General features: G+C 42.8%; 2 protein-coding genes across 3 annotated transcripts; one reads left to right on the forward strand and one right to left on the reverse strand.

Moving 5' to 3' along the window:
• Positions 1–855: 855 nt before the first annotated feature.
• LOC306778996 (uncharacterized protein) lies at positions 856–8,850 on the reverse strand (the record flags this gene model as incomplete). Its single annotated transcript, XM_079270736.1, has 16 exons — positions 856–990; positions 1,224–1,344; positions 2,790–2,928; positions 3,254–3,369; positions 3,712–3,816; positions 3,922–3,995; positions 4,106–4,219; positions 4,368–4,508; positions 4,597–4,668; positions 4,763–4,877; positions 4,963–5,103; positions 5,202–5,536; positions 5,938–6,196; positions 6,561–6,659; positions 6,762–8,260; positions 8,700–8,850. The coding sequence occupies 16 exons, from the start codon at positions 8,848–8,850 to the stop codon at positions 902–904; spliced, it is 3,570 nt and encodes a 1,189-aa protein (XP_079126862.1). The 3' UTR covers positions 856–901.
• A 397-nt stretch (positions 8,851–9,247) lies between these two features.
• poli (polymerase (DNA directed) iota) lies at positions 9,248–13,851 on the forward strand. Of its 2 annotated transcripts, none has more exons than XM_079269767.1 (10): positions 9,248–9,361; positions 9,506–9,631; positions 9,726–9,890; positions 10,387–10,533; positions 10,753–10,989; positions 11,103–11,281; positions 11,464–11,555; positions 11,645–11,778; positions 12,124–12,344; positions 12,647–13,851. In XM_079269767.1, exons 2-10 carry the CDS (start codon positions 9,595–9,597, stop codon positions 13,415–13,417), a joined length of 1,983 nt encoding a protein of 660 aa, XP_079125893.1. In that variant the 5' UTR covers positions 9,248–9,361; positions 9,506–9,594; the 3' UTR covers positions 13,418–13,851. The 2 variants fall into 2 exon arrangements, with proteins under 2 accessions (XP_079125893.1, XP_079125892.1); XM_079269766.1 differs by having other exon boundaries at positions 9,251–9,356.
• Positions 13,852–14,018: the final 167 nt, after the last annotated feature.

Below are 14,018 nucleotides of genomic sequence, written 5' to 3' on the forward strand. Positions count from 1 at the left end.
CCCAAAACAACTGCAGTCTCATTCTATGTGTGGTTGATTGTAAATTAAATGTGACGCAATCTGCCTCTGAGCCTGTGCGTGTGTGCTCGCCATCCGTATTGCTCTTTAAAAGTCACGCCTTGTGTCACTGAAAGTTATTGAAACTTTGTTGCAGTGTTTCAGGGCGTTTTCACACCTTCAGTTCGTTTGCTTTGTTCTGATTCAGGGCTTAATATGATACAATGTTGCAGTTGCCCCTTTGTTCGGTTTGTGTTCACACTGCAACATTTAACAGCGGACTAAATATTGTAAACAAACGCCACGCGCGAGCAAACTGTTCTCTCATTGGTCCGATTTCTATGCGCTATAAATAGGCTCTGTTGCTTCTGTTTTTTTTAAGGTGTGGGGGATTAGGGGTGCGTGAACCCGGTCGGGATGTAGAAGGGGGTGCGCGGCCTAAAAAGTTTGGGAACCGTTGCTCTACAGGCACAAATACCATGTGTTTGCATTCCAATACACATGTGGGCATTTGCACTTTAGCCTATCACTAGTCATTGCAGACAGGTGATGTTATTCGCATAACTGCACCTGAGCCCAATTGGACATTAGATGATGGCTGTTCATTGGCTGGTGTAACTTTGTAAACAACACACACAGAAAGGGGTTTCATTATGTGCCTTTACTTGGATAATACTGACAACACCCCACCCCTTCAGATTTTCACAAATATTTATAGACACAGGCTGCAACTCAAAATATAATATACAGGTATTACTGTTAACACAAAATTAAGTGATGTAATCAAACTAAAATAAACAGCCCTCCCATGTCATCAGGACATAAACCGATGTGACTTTCAAATATGCATAACAGCATCTGCTTTATGTATGCCCAGTATGGTGATTATCATGCATTATATCCATCACTTCTTCATTTTTCCATCTTCTTTGAGTCTCCATAACATAAGCTCCATGCAGGCAGCAGCATCTTCCTCAGTGTCATGGCCACAAACTGGGAGAAACATGAACACCATGTATTAAGTCAGATGTACACATTGGGAAAACATGCATTAGCTATAAATTACATCAACATTTTGGCAGTCTTTTCACTCCGGTGTTGTAGTCCGGTTATAATCATTTCTTTATTTTAATTTAGTTTCAGATGTAGGGTGGAGTTTAAATTCAATGGACATCCAAATAAAACAGCCACTTGTATGGTGGCTGTAGTTATCCATGATGACCCACCACTCTCTTGGATGATCCTCCTGAGGTATTCAGCTGTGAGGTTGTTGAGGGTCAGCTTGTGAGGGGGACCCAGACGGTGAGGAAAGACCACAGACGTGTCTATCACTGTCCCATGGAGCAACTACAGAAAAGAGGAAGATATCTGAAGCTCTTATTACAGCCTCTTTGGAAAAATGAAAGTTACTCAGTAATCATAAAGAATATGTACAAACTAATCCCATGGCAGGGCCCACCAGCAGGTGCCCAAAATGTGTGGCTTTATAGTCACTTTGTTATAAGAAGGCAAAACTAGTAGATTGTACGGCGATATTTGATTAGAAAGTACCTTAGACCTCTGACCAAAGTGGGTCATACAATGTTAAACGCAAACTAGCATTTGTTAAACCCTTACAAAACGTCCTCTGGTGGAAGATATATAAAATTTAAAAAAAAGTACACTAGTATGAATTAGCTCTATGATATGAATTTTGACTATGCTGTCTACAGGCCTCTTTTTCCCCCCCCAAATCATCGCTGTATTTGTCGTTGTCATCCTGCGGCAGTAAATCATCTGGAAAGCGTCAGCCAGGGCGGCGGAGCCCGTGCTGGGTGCATGGTTCAGGTTTTAAAAGATGACAAAAAGTCAGACAACAAGCAGAAAACGATAATCCGCTAATTATTTCAAAAGCCGGTGGTTCTAAAAAGTGGTGAAACAAGTAATCGTCTCGAAATAATGCGTCCTCAGCAAATGGGCAAGTGAGTCGTGGAGCAAGGAGAACTGTTTTGTCGTCTTTTATATCTAATTCTGCGCAGTAAATATTAAAATACCTCGAGACTAACTGACATGTTGTAATAATACAGTTAAGAGCACAGTACAAGCCTCCATGCAGTTACCATACCAGTGCTTTAAAATGTAGGTAACCTGCACATACCGTTACCATGCATTCTTCAAAATTATACCATGATATGAATTTTAGGCCATACCGCCCAGCCCCATGTCCATACCTGTTCGACTTCCTCTTGGTTAATGCAGTTATGAGTCTGGCATATGTTTGATTGAGACTTCTACATATTACAGTATCTCCATTTTTACAGCTTAGGTTTATTTTAGTAACTTGCCAAAACACCTTCAACCGCTGAGAAAAGCTGGTACTTTACAACTTTGTGTTGAAATAGTTTATAATTCTGTTTCACGTTGAATCAGCATTTGTACTTTCTCGTGAGGCATTTATAATAGTTCAACTACATTCAGGTTGTTTACAATCTAGGTCATAAAAAGCCAACCTCCTCACTCAGCCATCTAAAAACATGGTAATATTGCTACATGATCCCATGGACTAACTTTATATACAGAAAAAGAAACATTAACTATGCACAGGAAGACTCCTGACATCGCATCAAAAAAGTCCCTTTGCAGGGAAATAGATTAAAGTTTAGCAGACGGCCATGTTGAATGTGACTGGCTTTGATCTGCTTGGTTTCAGCTTCATTTTAAAAATACAGTTAATATATGTCGTGAAACAATCTATGCAAACAAAAATGCCATAATGTTGGAAAAAAAAACAACCCCCGAGTAGTAGTAGTCACCTTCAGGGCACAGAGGTCTGTTTCCAGGCCGTGTCCAATCAGAACGGTGTCTGCGCTGACGAAGCTCAATAAGGTCTCCTGCACCTCTCTGAGGGAGGTGCGGTTACCCTTCACATCTTCCTCACCGACGCCCGAAAACCTTGAAAAGTAAAGTGTCACGCAGGCTACTGAGTAAAGATGCATCAAGTTGTGTCATTTTCTAAATGTTATCACTCTGTATTAGTAATCATCATCGGGCATTACATCTGTTGTATTATGTAACATCCTAGTGCCTTTCTGTTAAATGGCAAGACTATTTGATTTGTATACTCTTATATTCATATTTAAAGGCACAGTACAAGAGCTTTAATAACCCTTTTTTTGGTTCTTGCCAGTTTCCAAATCAGTTTTGGGTGATTATGAAAGGGGGGGGGGGGGGGGGGGAGATAGAGTTTGAACACATTTGGCTCTTTAAGACACATTACCTGGTGTTATAGTCAATGACCTCATTATCAGGTCTGACGAAGGTGTCGTAGACGACTTGCAGACTAGAGTTGACCACCGTCACTCTCGACAGCTCCAGACCATGAATGGTATAACACTATGAAGACAAGAATTTTATTTTAATCATTTTAAGTCCACCCACAGACCCAGGCACATGTGTACATTAAGGTGGTTACAAAGTAATGACTTACAATTAATAGTCTTAATAACTTGGGTGCATATAAAGTGTATTGGGGAAAGCTATTCAGTAATCATTTTGGAATAAAGAGGATCTGGTAATGAATATCTTTTCATTCTGTCAAATAAAGTTGTATATGGCCTTCTTTAAAACAGTTACTCATGTATCACTATTCTAATGAAACTTCCACAAATTAGTTGCTTTAGTTTGAGTTTTGTGCTCAACACTGGGAAGATTAAAAAAAAAAAAAAGGCTGCTCACCATTTCACAATCCAAGGAGTAGATCCCAGGACAGCTCGTATCTGAGGGATGTCTGGGGACGGTCGACACAAACCCATCCAGGCTGAGGTAATCATGGACATGCACCTGGTGATGAACAAAAGAGAAGATCAAACATTCCCCCGCCGGTTCATTTGAGGTTTTAGGCGAGAAGCTAGTTACGGATTAATCTCGCGCGCTCCCTTTCCGTACCTGAAACACCTGACATCCAGGAGCTCCCATCACTCCCTCACAGCAACTGTAGCGCGTCTCCACTCCACCCGGCACTGTTAAAGGTTTAAAAATGTACACAATGATCCGATAGCGTAAGCCATATCTCTTTGAATTGGTCAAACATTTGGGATGTTTATAAAGCATAACACTATGGTACACTCACCTTTGTTTGTGACTCCTTTCCCATAATGGTAATTACACTCCTCCTTACGAATGTGTTTGCCCATTTGGTTCACGGAGTACGTAGATCCACAGCGACAGCAGATCCTCTTGAGCGCTTGAAGCAACAAAACAGAAAGAAAGTCAGATTTAAATGTGCTGAGGAAGATGGCACAGGTTGAGTGAGCCCTCTAGTGGAAGAATATGAGAATAGCATCAAATTGTCATTTCAGGGAGTATAGTTTGAGTGTAATGTTTTCACTCACGGTCTGCACTGCCTTTCTTATAGTCAACAAAAAGAACAACACAACCAGGTTTCTCTGGGTGCTGGAGAGGATAGTTGCTCTCAACCAGCCTTTCCTCAGTCAAGATATAGTCCTTCAAACTCTCATACAATGCCATGTCATCTGGTGGGAAACACATTCACTGAGAAGCTGCCAGAACATTTTCAAGGAATGACAAACGCATTCAAATTAAAAGGAAACTATTTCTCACCGTTTCCTTTGAACTTCTTAAGATTAAGTGAAATGTTGCCTTTGGATCTTTGACTTTTGACTTCATTTTCATCTGCACCAGACAGAAATAATAGATTAAATATAACCAGATTATATGTTGCATCACATTTCATGAAGAACGGTATCGGTTTTCCAGAAATGTTCACCTTTCGCAGTAACAGCACTTTGGTTCTTCAGCCTCTTCAGAGCATTCACTGCAACACTCAGATATTTCAGTTTGTTCACACTGCGATTGTACACCGCCTTCTCTTCAGCAAGTGCCTATCAACACCAACACCAACAACAGTGTTAGAAAAGACGAGCCCGTAGTTTGTCAGGGAGGATTACATAAGTGGCAACAGGTCACCTTTTCAAAAGCCTCATTAACATTTGCTGTCGTCTTGAGGAACTCCTCTGTGAACATGTTGACGTAACGCTGTCGGATTTCATGGGGCACCTTCTCTTTGGCGGCCTCATACTGCTTCAGTTTTCGCTTAGTAGCCACCGGCTAAAAGAATAAATAAATTATTAATAGTCACAACAGATGAAACGTGTCTTCTTTACAACAGAGATGGGTTTAGTTCAGGCTGCTTGTCTCCTTCTCACCTTAACAGCAGTATGGACTGCAGCTTGAGGGATGGTGGAAGCAGCTGGACTTTGATGTGACAAAGCAGAGGCGAGCGAAGGTTTACGTGCCGGCGCAGGAATGAGCACAGGTGCTGTTGTGCGGTATCTCTGCAGAGGGGTCAACGCAGGCGTATGGTACATTTGTCTCACAGCGACGCTGCTGGTGTGCACTTGACTGATTGGGGTAAGCACTGACGTAACTTGGCTGCAAGTGGAAGTGCCGGGCAGAGGGAAGATGCCCTCTGGGAGGATCAAGTGCAAGTTGTTGTCCGCTCCAATCACAGCAGTTCCCAAAGATATGTAGTTAATGTGAGCTGTGGAATGAGACAAAGACACACATACAGGCGTAATGCAGCCATGCAAAGCAACTAAAATGCTAATAGGAACGGTTTAGCATACGAAGCATCAGAAAAATCCCTTTGCTTGCTTTCGGCAGTCACCACTGACGAGCAGGCTACTTTCTATGCATAGACCCCAGGTCGGCAAGATGAACTGGTAAATATATCAATGTCTAACATGACAATGTAAATGACAACACAAAAGTAACATTTAAATTCAATAACGGCTTCAACTTTGGAATTAGACAAGTAGATTGTTTTTCCCATACTATATTTTACTTTTGTAAATAGACACTATTTGATGTTGACAATTGAATGGTAATCTTTCTAAAAATTACCTTCATTCATCTCATCCTCTACAGCTAACAAATGCTTACCATTTTGTACAGGAGCCAGCTGCATGTATTCAGGAGTTTGAATTGAAGGAAGAGATGCATTCTGGGTCTCTGGCTTCCTCTGACAGGTGGAGGACACAACAAAGGCCTGACCACCTTTAACTGAAGCAGTCAGCACGGAGGCTCTGTGCTGTACCTGCTGGATCTTAGAGGTGATGGAGGGCTGGGAGGCAAATCCCGACACTGCAGGCGCACGTAGGGGAACCAGCACCTGGGGCTGAGGTCTGCTCTTGGCCACTGGCTGCTAAACAAAGCAGATACATAAAAGAAAGTGTTCAATTATAATTTAGGCTTGAAATTCAGAAGATAGTATTTTCAGGAAGGTAGTGCCCCAGACAAACTTCTGAGATATGCTTCTTAAATCTATGTTAGATCTATTGTACCGTATTAACTACATTTGTGCATATAACGGATTTTAAAAATTGATTTAATATATTTTCTTACCATAACATGTTAATGGTTTTAGAGAGTTTACATAGATTTATTAATCATTCACAAAAATAAGGATAATTTCCAGTGTACTTTTGTGAGACTGAAAAAAGGCAGCACTTGAACTCAAAGACTACAGTGAGCAACAAATATGTATTTTTAAAGTAACTATGTACCTCTGTATGTTTGGCATCATGAGCCACCCTCTTCTTTCCGGGCAACACTTGGGGTTTGACGTTTAACTTCGGCTTCTCTTCGACATCCACAGCGCCAACCTAAACATTTGTGAGAAATCGTTTGAGGGAAACTATTGTTACACTGCTAGTGTTGGCGAAATGTCTTCCATCTTGGATGTGTAGTGTCTACAGCATACTTACAGACTCATCAGGCTGCTCTTCCTGTCCCTTATCCTCATTTGCCTCCATGAAGATCCGGTAGCATTCCTCCATCGGATCGCTGTCAGACAGCTCCATTTCAGAGTAGTTGAGCTCATCTTCATCCGAGCTGGAACTAATGAGTATAACCGCCTCATTATCTTCTGTCAGGAAAAGCTGTCCAGCTGATGCGGCCGATGATTCTGCTCTGTTTGACAAACTTGACGCAGCCGAATCGACTGAAGCTGGTTCTGCCGGCACCAGGTAGCCTTCAGGTGCAGCAGCTTTGCCCTGAAACGGTGCTTTTTGCATTTTGCTTGACGTTTTCTGGCTTTGTGGCAGCACCGAAGACCACTGGTTACTAACCCGGTTCTGAGCTGGCGGCTCTGCTGCCCGGACTTGCTCGGCGTGTTGTCTGCACGGGGAGTACGAGTTAGCAGCCGGCGCTTCGTAAAAAAGTGAATTGTTTGGTGGAAAATGATGCGGCTGCAGTGGATTCATTTTCCCGACAGAATGGGGCAGCTCACACTGAGGCAATTCAACCTGAAACACGTTTACCTCCTTTTTCACCAACAGAGTGTTGCAGTTGTGATCTTGCTGGTCTGTGGTGGCCGGAGGACTTGCAGGTTCAGGACTTTTCTCCACTAATTGTTCAGCATTAGAGTGACTAATCTTCTGACTTTCGGTTTGCACGTCTTCTAAATAGCCAGTTAAATGAACTACATCAACTGGTGCATTGTCACAGTCTTTGTTCTCATAAAGATTAAACGGATTGTTTTCAGCACTGTAATTACCATCAACTCTATTTTGTTCTAATGTTGATGCAGGGAGAGTCGCTTCCTCGCACGCATCCACATTTAAAAGTGAAACAGGTTTTGTTTTGACCTCCGATTTCTCCTGGAGGGATTTGCCAGCAACGAAATCAACAGGTGTCTGAGCTCTCGCTCTCTTCTTCTTAGGCGACAGAGGAATATCAATAATCAGGTCACAGTCTTCATTGGAGTCATCAAGTGGCTCTGGAGATGGCGACCGGGAAATGGGAAACTGATATGCGACTGCTATGATTTGGTCACACGGTACAGCCTTTTTTGCTCTTTTCAAACATTTCCCGTTTTGAGTCACTTTTTGCTCTTTAGCCGATGAGCTGTAAGATCGCAAGCCAGCAGAAAAGTTGGACAGAGGGTCATACTCTAAATCAGTCCTTGGTCTTGAGTTGTCAACCACATACTTCTTCCCTCTGGAATACGTTCTAGGAAGGTTTGTGCATGACGACAGCCCATGAGGGCCCCGGTCTACATTTTTACCTCCAGTCTCAGACTTTGAAACGGAGAAATTCGGTGGAGTTTTGATGCTGTCTGCCAGTACGGTCTGGTAGCGGGACAGTCGCCTTTGCTCCTGTTCCACCTCGTACCTTACAGTTTCAATCTCCTTGTTGATTCGCTCCAGCTCCTGGAAGGAGTCATCTTTGGTCTCATCAGTCACCGGATAACCATTTTGCTCCCCTGTACAAAAAAAAGGAATATGAAATAGGACTTATTAGTAATATAGTGGATTATAATACAGGGTGAGATTGGTTTAAATACAAACATGTGGAGAGTGCTGGTGTGGTGACATGTAGCCGTGTGCAGAGCATACATAGTTACACTACCATCATTTGTTTTTAGAATACAAGCTTTAAGCATCTGAATTAAGAATTTGCAAACAGGCTAAGACAACAGACCCTCAAATGTGCTTAATTTTAAAGTTACGTATAGGAACAAAAAACGGGCTAAATAATTATCAGCGAAAGTGTGATACAATTTAGTTTTAGTTTAAAAAAGTGATGCAATTTAGTATTGTAGAGTAGTTAACGTTACATGTTAACTTTTAACAGACAAAGACAACAAGCTAACGCACTTTAAATCGTTGTAACCTCATGTTAGGATACCTCAATGCACTGACCTGCAAAGTCAACCACCGATGTTTGACACGACGCACCAAACACAACCCGCAATTCTGCGGCATGTTTGTACAAACAGTGCGGCCGCGCACAAAGCCCACGTTTTAAAAAAGGACAACTTATACCAGCAAAGAGACGCGACGAGGGAAACATCAGGAAAAACCGTCACTTTTCACGATACGTTTGTTTTGACTAATTGACTGTCGTGCTCCAACTGAAGTTCTCGTTACGTCAGCCTCGCTTATATAGGCTCTGTTCAAGTCGCGAGACGACCGTTAAATTAAATACAAAATTTAAATTACTTTTTTGTCTTTTAATATTAATATTTTTGGAAAATAAAACTAATTTAAACGCAGGATAATTACAAAAAAAACAATTCCTGCCGTGACAATTGATTGCGGTTCATTGTGTCGCAGTAATCCCTCCGCGCCGGCAGAGGGCGCTGCTGCACATAACCGAACTGGGACCAACCGTATAGTAGAGTATTTTCTCTGTTTGGTACCGCAACCACAACAACAGTCTTATCTGGGATATTAAGATCTACAAAACACATACAATTTGCGTTGAAATGGATAACAGCGAGGAAGAGATGGAAGAGGATGAAGCTGAGTGGAATAACAGCTTCGTGGATTCAGTCCCATACAGCACTGCTGCTTCTGGTAAAGTATGAAGACTGGGAGGCTAACTATAAAGTTTATATTCTGGCTTTCATCTGGCTTTTTGGCATGCATATAGATACACGGCTCGGTATAACAGCTATCTATACGTGTAGGATGGTCATCATTGTATGTATAATCTCTTGTTTCAGATCTGAGCCTCAATAAGACATCAGGACCAACACCTGCTCACAGAGTCATTCTGCATTTTGACCTGGACTGCTTCTATGCTCAGGTGGAAATGATCAGAAACCCTGCACTGAGAGAGGTCCCTTTAGGTAAACTGATTCACTCCAAAAGATCTTCTGTGGCGGAATAATTCAAGTTAACAAAATACTTTCGTGGTTTCAAAAATGTCTCTCATAACATCAGGTATTCAGCAGAAATACATCATAGTCACCTGCAACTATGTGGCAAGAGATCAGGGTGTCACCAAGCTGATGTCTGTGACTGATGCTAAGGAGAAATGTCCTCAGCTGGTGCTGGTTAAAGGAGAAGACCTGACACACTACCGAGAAATGTCATATAAACTGACAGGTAGGCAGGATTCTCCGCTCAATAAAGCTGTATTCTAAGACTACAAGTGTAGAGTAGTTAGAAAAAGATTCAGGGTTTAGCATTCAGAGTAAGAATCCACCCCATAACACACTCAATAAACAGATCTCATCTCATCTGTGGGTTCATTTACTGTTAGGTGGTAGCAGAAAAGAATATATATATATATATAAAAAAATAACAGAATATCAGGTTCTGGTGTCAGTCTCTCAGAAATAAAGAGGCAGAAAATATGTCTAGACACTTAAAATATCCTCTAATATCCACAATGAAAGGCAAGATATTTTGTGTTTGAGTAAAGGCACGAGTGTAGAAATGCTACCACTATTACTGCCTGCTTTCCTCCTATACACATACTATATAGCCCGCACATTAGTGCATCAAGCTCTCGCTAATCTCTGATGATTGTTTAAAGTAAATTTGTGAAATTACATTTTTGCTAACATTCTTTCTTGACCTTTTCTTGTCCTCCTTCCAGAGCTGCTGATGTCCTACTGTCCACTGGTAGAGAGGCTTGGATTTGATGAAAACTTCATGGACATCACAAAGATGGTAGAAAGAAGGCTAGCAGAGACGACGGAGTCCAACAACTTGTCATTTAAAGGACACGTCTACAACCACCTCAGTAGGTCACACTTTGTGTGTAGCTGTGCATCTGTGTACATCTGGCTCATGGAAACCGAGAAATGAGTTGTGAAACAAGCCTAGAAGCTAAACCCTAACTGTAACCGTAATTTGCATTGCACTCTCAGTTTCCCACCACATGAACAGTTTACTTTTTGTATTCTGTTGATGAATGTTTTCACGACCACAGATAGATTTCTGTTTTTCTTTTCCTGCCCAGGTGCAGACGTTAAAGCCAGTGATCATCCGAGGTTGGCTTTAGGTTCACACGTGGCGGCGGAGCTAAGAGACGGCATCCACAGCAAACTGGGTCTGACCGGCTGCGCTGGCGTCGCCACGAACAAGCTGCTGGCCAAACTGGTGGCGGGCAGCTTTAAACCCAATCAGCAAACCACCCTGCTGCCTGAGAACGTCGGCGACATCATGGGCCGCCTGAGCGGTCTCCGCAAAGTACCGGGTACACATGATCAGAGAATGCGTAACTGTGTTATCTTTATTTAGTATTGCTTGAATATTTTTCAATTCAAAACTCTTTTGCTGTGTTTTTGTCCCTGGCGATACATTCTTTAGGGGTTGGTCACCAGACAGTGAAGCGACTTCAAGCCCTGGGATTGGTCAGCGTGAAAGATCTTCAGCTCTTCCCGTTGAACGACTTGGTGAAGGAGTTTGGAGGTCCCAGTGCCCAGCGCTTGAAGAATCTGGCCCTCGGCGTTGACGACTCACCTGTCACCCCCACCGGAGCCCCTCAGGTAGACGAGGACATCCCTGAAACGACCGGAATCTTCTTAGCTCAAAGTTGTTGTGACAAAACAAAGTAACTGTTGACTCGCTGGTATTGTTGTTGCTTTGAGTCGTCAGAGTTCTTAATTGTTGTCCCATTTGATCAATCTCACCTTATTTTCCCCTAATTAGCATCCTCTTCATGTTTCAGTCTCTCAGTGACGAAGACTCCTTCAAGAAAATGTCCTCAACTAAAGAGGTTTTGGAAAAGATTCAAGAACTCCTGAGCAGTCTGTTGGAGAGGTGAGATAACTGTCATTTGGGGGGGGGGGGGGGTCTTTTAAAGCTTGAGCCACTTAATCTCTAACCTCAGATCATCTGTTGAGAACTAGGATGCACAAAGATGGCAGGCAGCCGCAAACCTTCCGGCTGACCATCCGTAGATACTCGGCGACCAACAAGTGGTTCAGTCGGGAGAGCCGACAGTGTCCGATCCCCAACCACGTAGGACAGAAGATCACCTCCGGTAAGCTCACGCACCAGGAGAACACATCCCACCTGAGACGGGTCAGGATGGCTTGTGCTGTCGCTTGATCGGGGTTTAAAGTGTATTTAACCCTTAGCATTGATGGCAATACATGTACTCATTTTGTTCAGTTCTTATCAGTGTACCTCAGCACCGTGGAGTTCTCTCCATCCTGAAAGTATTTATACAACAGCAGCTGAAGTTCATAAGCACAAAGCCGCTGTCATAATGTCAAACTTTAACTCACAAACGATGCCTTTTTTGAGTCCTTATATTCTGTCAAAGACCTTTTTAAAAGCTGCTCTGCTCGTCATTAAAGCATTGCTTTCTGCCATGTTTCTACAGACAGCGGTGATGACGCTGCGGTCCTGCTGGTGTCGTTGGCCATGAAGCTCTTCCACAAGATGGTGGACCGCAGCGCCGCCTTCCACCTCACTCTCATCAACGTTTGCTTCAGTAACCTGCAGACCAGGGGAGCCGCCGTCAGCGGAAAGGGCTCTATAACATCTTTCTTCGCACACAGCTCGTCTCCCAGGAAAACACAAATCTTCTCACCACAAAGCCAGGTAACACAGTGACGTAACCTAGCATAATCTGGCTTTTTATTACCGTTACCTGTCATGTAATTGAAATTGAAATTGGCACTGGTTTTCCATCTTACTTTTGATGGTATGATCTCGAAACAGAGATTCTTTGTGGTATTAAAAAGGTCCTAAGAAGTCTTCAGTATACAATGCTTACTTTATGCTGAGAGAGGTCTTGTTCTGTCACACTGTGCCGTTAAATGATGCCTACAGGATTCTCTCTTCATAGAAATGGTGTTTCCTAAAATAATTAGTTCTCCTCCTCCTCTTTCCTTCTCTAATAGGATGCTTGCTCTCAGAGTGGGAATACGGATCATCAGTTGAGCGCACACAGCGTGATGACTCAACCTACCCCTCCTCAAAAGACAGTCACCTCAGAAAGCCCTTGTAGCTCTGGGGCAGAATTATATGGGTTTAAAAGAAAACAGAGGCCCGTTGTTGCTGTAAAGAACCCTCCGCTTCAGAAAGAATCCTGCAGCACAGCGAGGTCGGACCCAAAAATCTCGGTGACGCATCGATTGCCCCCAAATGTTGACCCCGAAGTGTTCAGGCTTCTCCCTGAGGAAATTCAGAAGGAGCTGTTATCTCCTGCCTACACGAACTCTCTCCCCGGTCTTTCAACGAGCTCCCCTGCTGTCGTCAATGTCCCCAACGTAACAATAAACAAGTCTCCTCAGTCATTTAGTGACTCACAAAATATTAAAGACATCAAAGAGGCCGTGGAGAAATTGGACCCATCCGGCAGGCCGAATACCGTGAATCAGAGGCCCGAGGGCACAAGTGCATTTCTGGGAGAAAACGTCACGGAAGAAGGAAGACCGTCATTCTCTCGGTCTTCTGACTGTGACTTCCCAGGACATGTGGACCCTCAGGTGTTTTCAGAGCTTCCCCCAGACGTTCAGAAGGAGTTGATGTCTGGATGGAAGCAACAGAAGCCGGTCCTGAAGACGCCCTCATCCAGGAAACCAGGGAGAAGCTTGATGAGCAAAGATAGAAAGGCTGCAGGAAAAGGCAGTCAGGCAAACAATCTGTTAAAGTATTTCAAACCCAGTTAGAGGGCGAAGCAAAGCTTCTGCGAGAGCTCATTTATGACAAACTCTTCTGTTATGATATTTCTCGTTCTCAGGTGATGTGTGTATAGGGCGTGGACAAAATAAAATAAACGCTTAACTGTACAGCAGCAAATAGGCTTTTTTGGTGACACTACACTAAATTTAAAAGGCAACTACACAAATATTGAGGACCACAGGTGTCAGGAAAATGATTTCTGATGCATCACTTACAAATGCAGCAACATTATGTACGATAACATTCGGGAAAAGTCTAAAAGACCTTGCCAAAAATATGAAAATTGCATTGCACTTTAAAAAACGGCCTTTAACGTATATCTCAGCAGTGGTTGAATGCTTTAGAAAGTGAACTGCCTCTAAAGTCAAGAATTCATGTTTTGGCTCCACTATTGATCCCAACAAAAACAGAAAATAGTTTGAGCTTGACCAAGTTGGTGTTGGTATTTGTGGGTCCACCCCTGTATGTCAGTATTAATACGCATGTCAGTTACTGTTTTGGAAATAAGAATTGTGTATATATATATTGTTTATAAAATTGAATGTTGATTTCAAAATATCTCCAAACTGCTTGATTTGTCTGGGCCTT

This window comes from Melanostigma gelatinosum (genome assembly GCF_949748355.1).
Source record: "Melanostigma gelatinosum genome assembly, chromosome: 6".
NCBI classification, from domain to species: Eukaryota; Metazoa; Chordata; class Actinopteri; order Perciformes; family Zoarcidae; genus Melanostigma; species Melanostigma gelatinosum.

What these genes read in the sequence shown, in the direction of transcription:
- poli (XM_079269766.1), top strand. Translation starts at nt 9,266, where the DNA reads ATGGATAACAGCGAGGAAGAGATGGAAGAGGATGAAGCTGAGTGGAAT. An exon ending in ATACAGCACTGCTGCTTCTG is followed by an intron (nt 9,357 to 9,505) that starts GTAAAGTATGAA and finishes CTCTTGTTTCAG; the next exon opens with ATCTGAGCCTCAATAAGACA. An exon ending in ACTGAGAGAGGTCCCTTTAG is followed by an intron (nt 9,632 to 9,725) that starts GTAAACTGATTC and finishes TCATAACATCAG; the next exon opens with GTATTCAGCAGAAATACATC.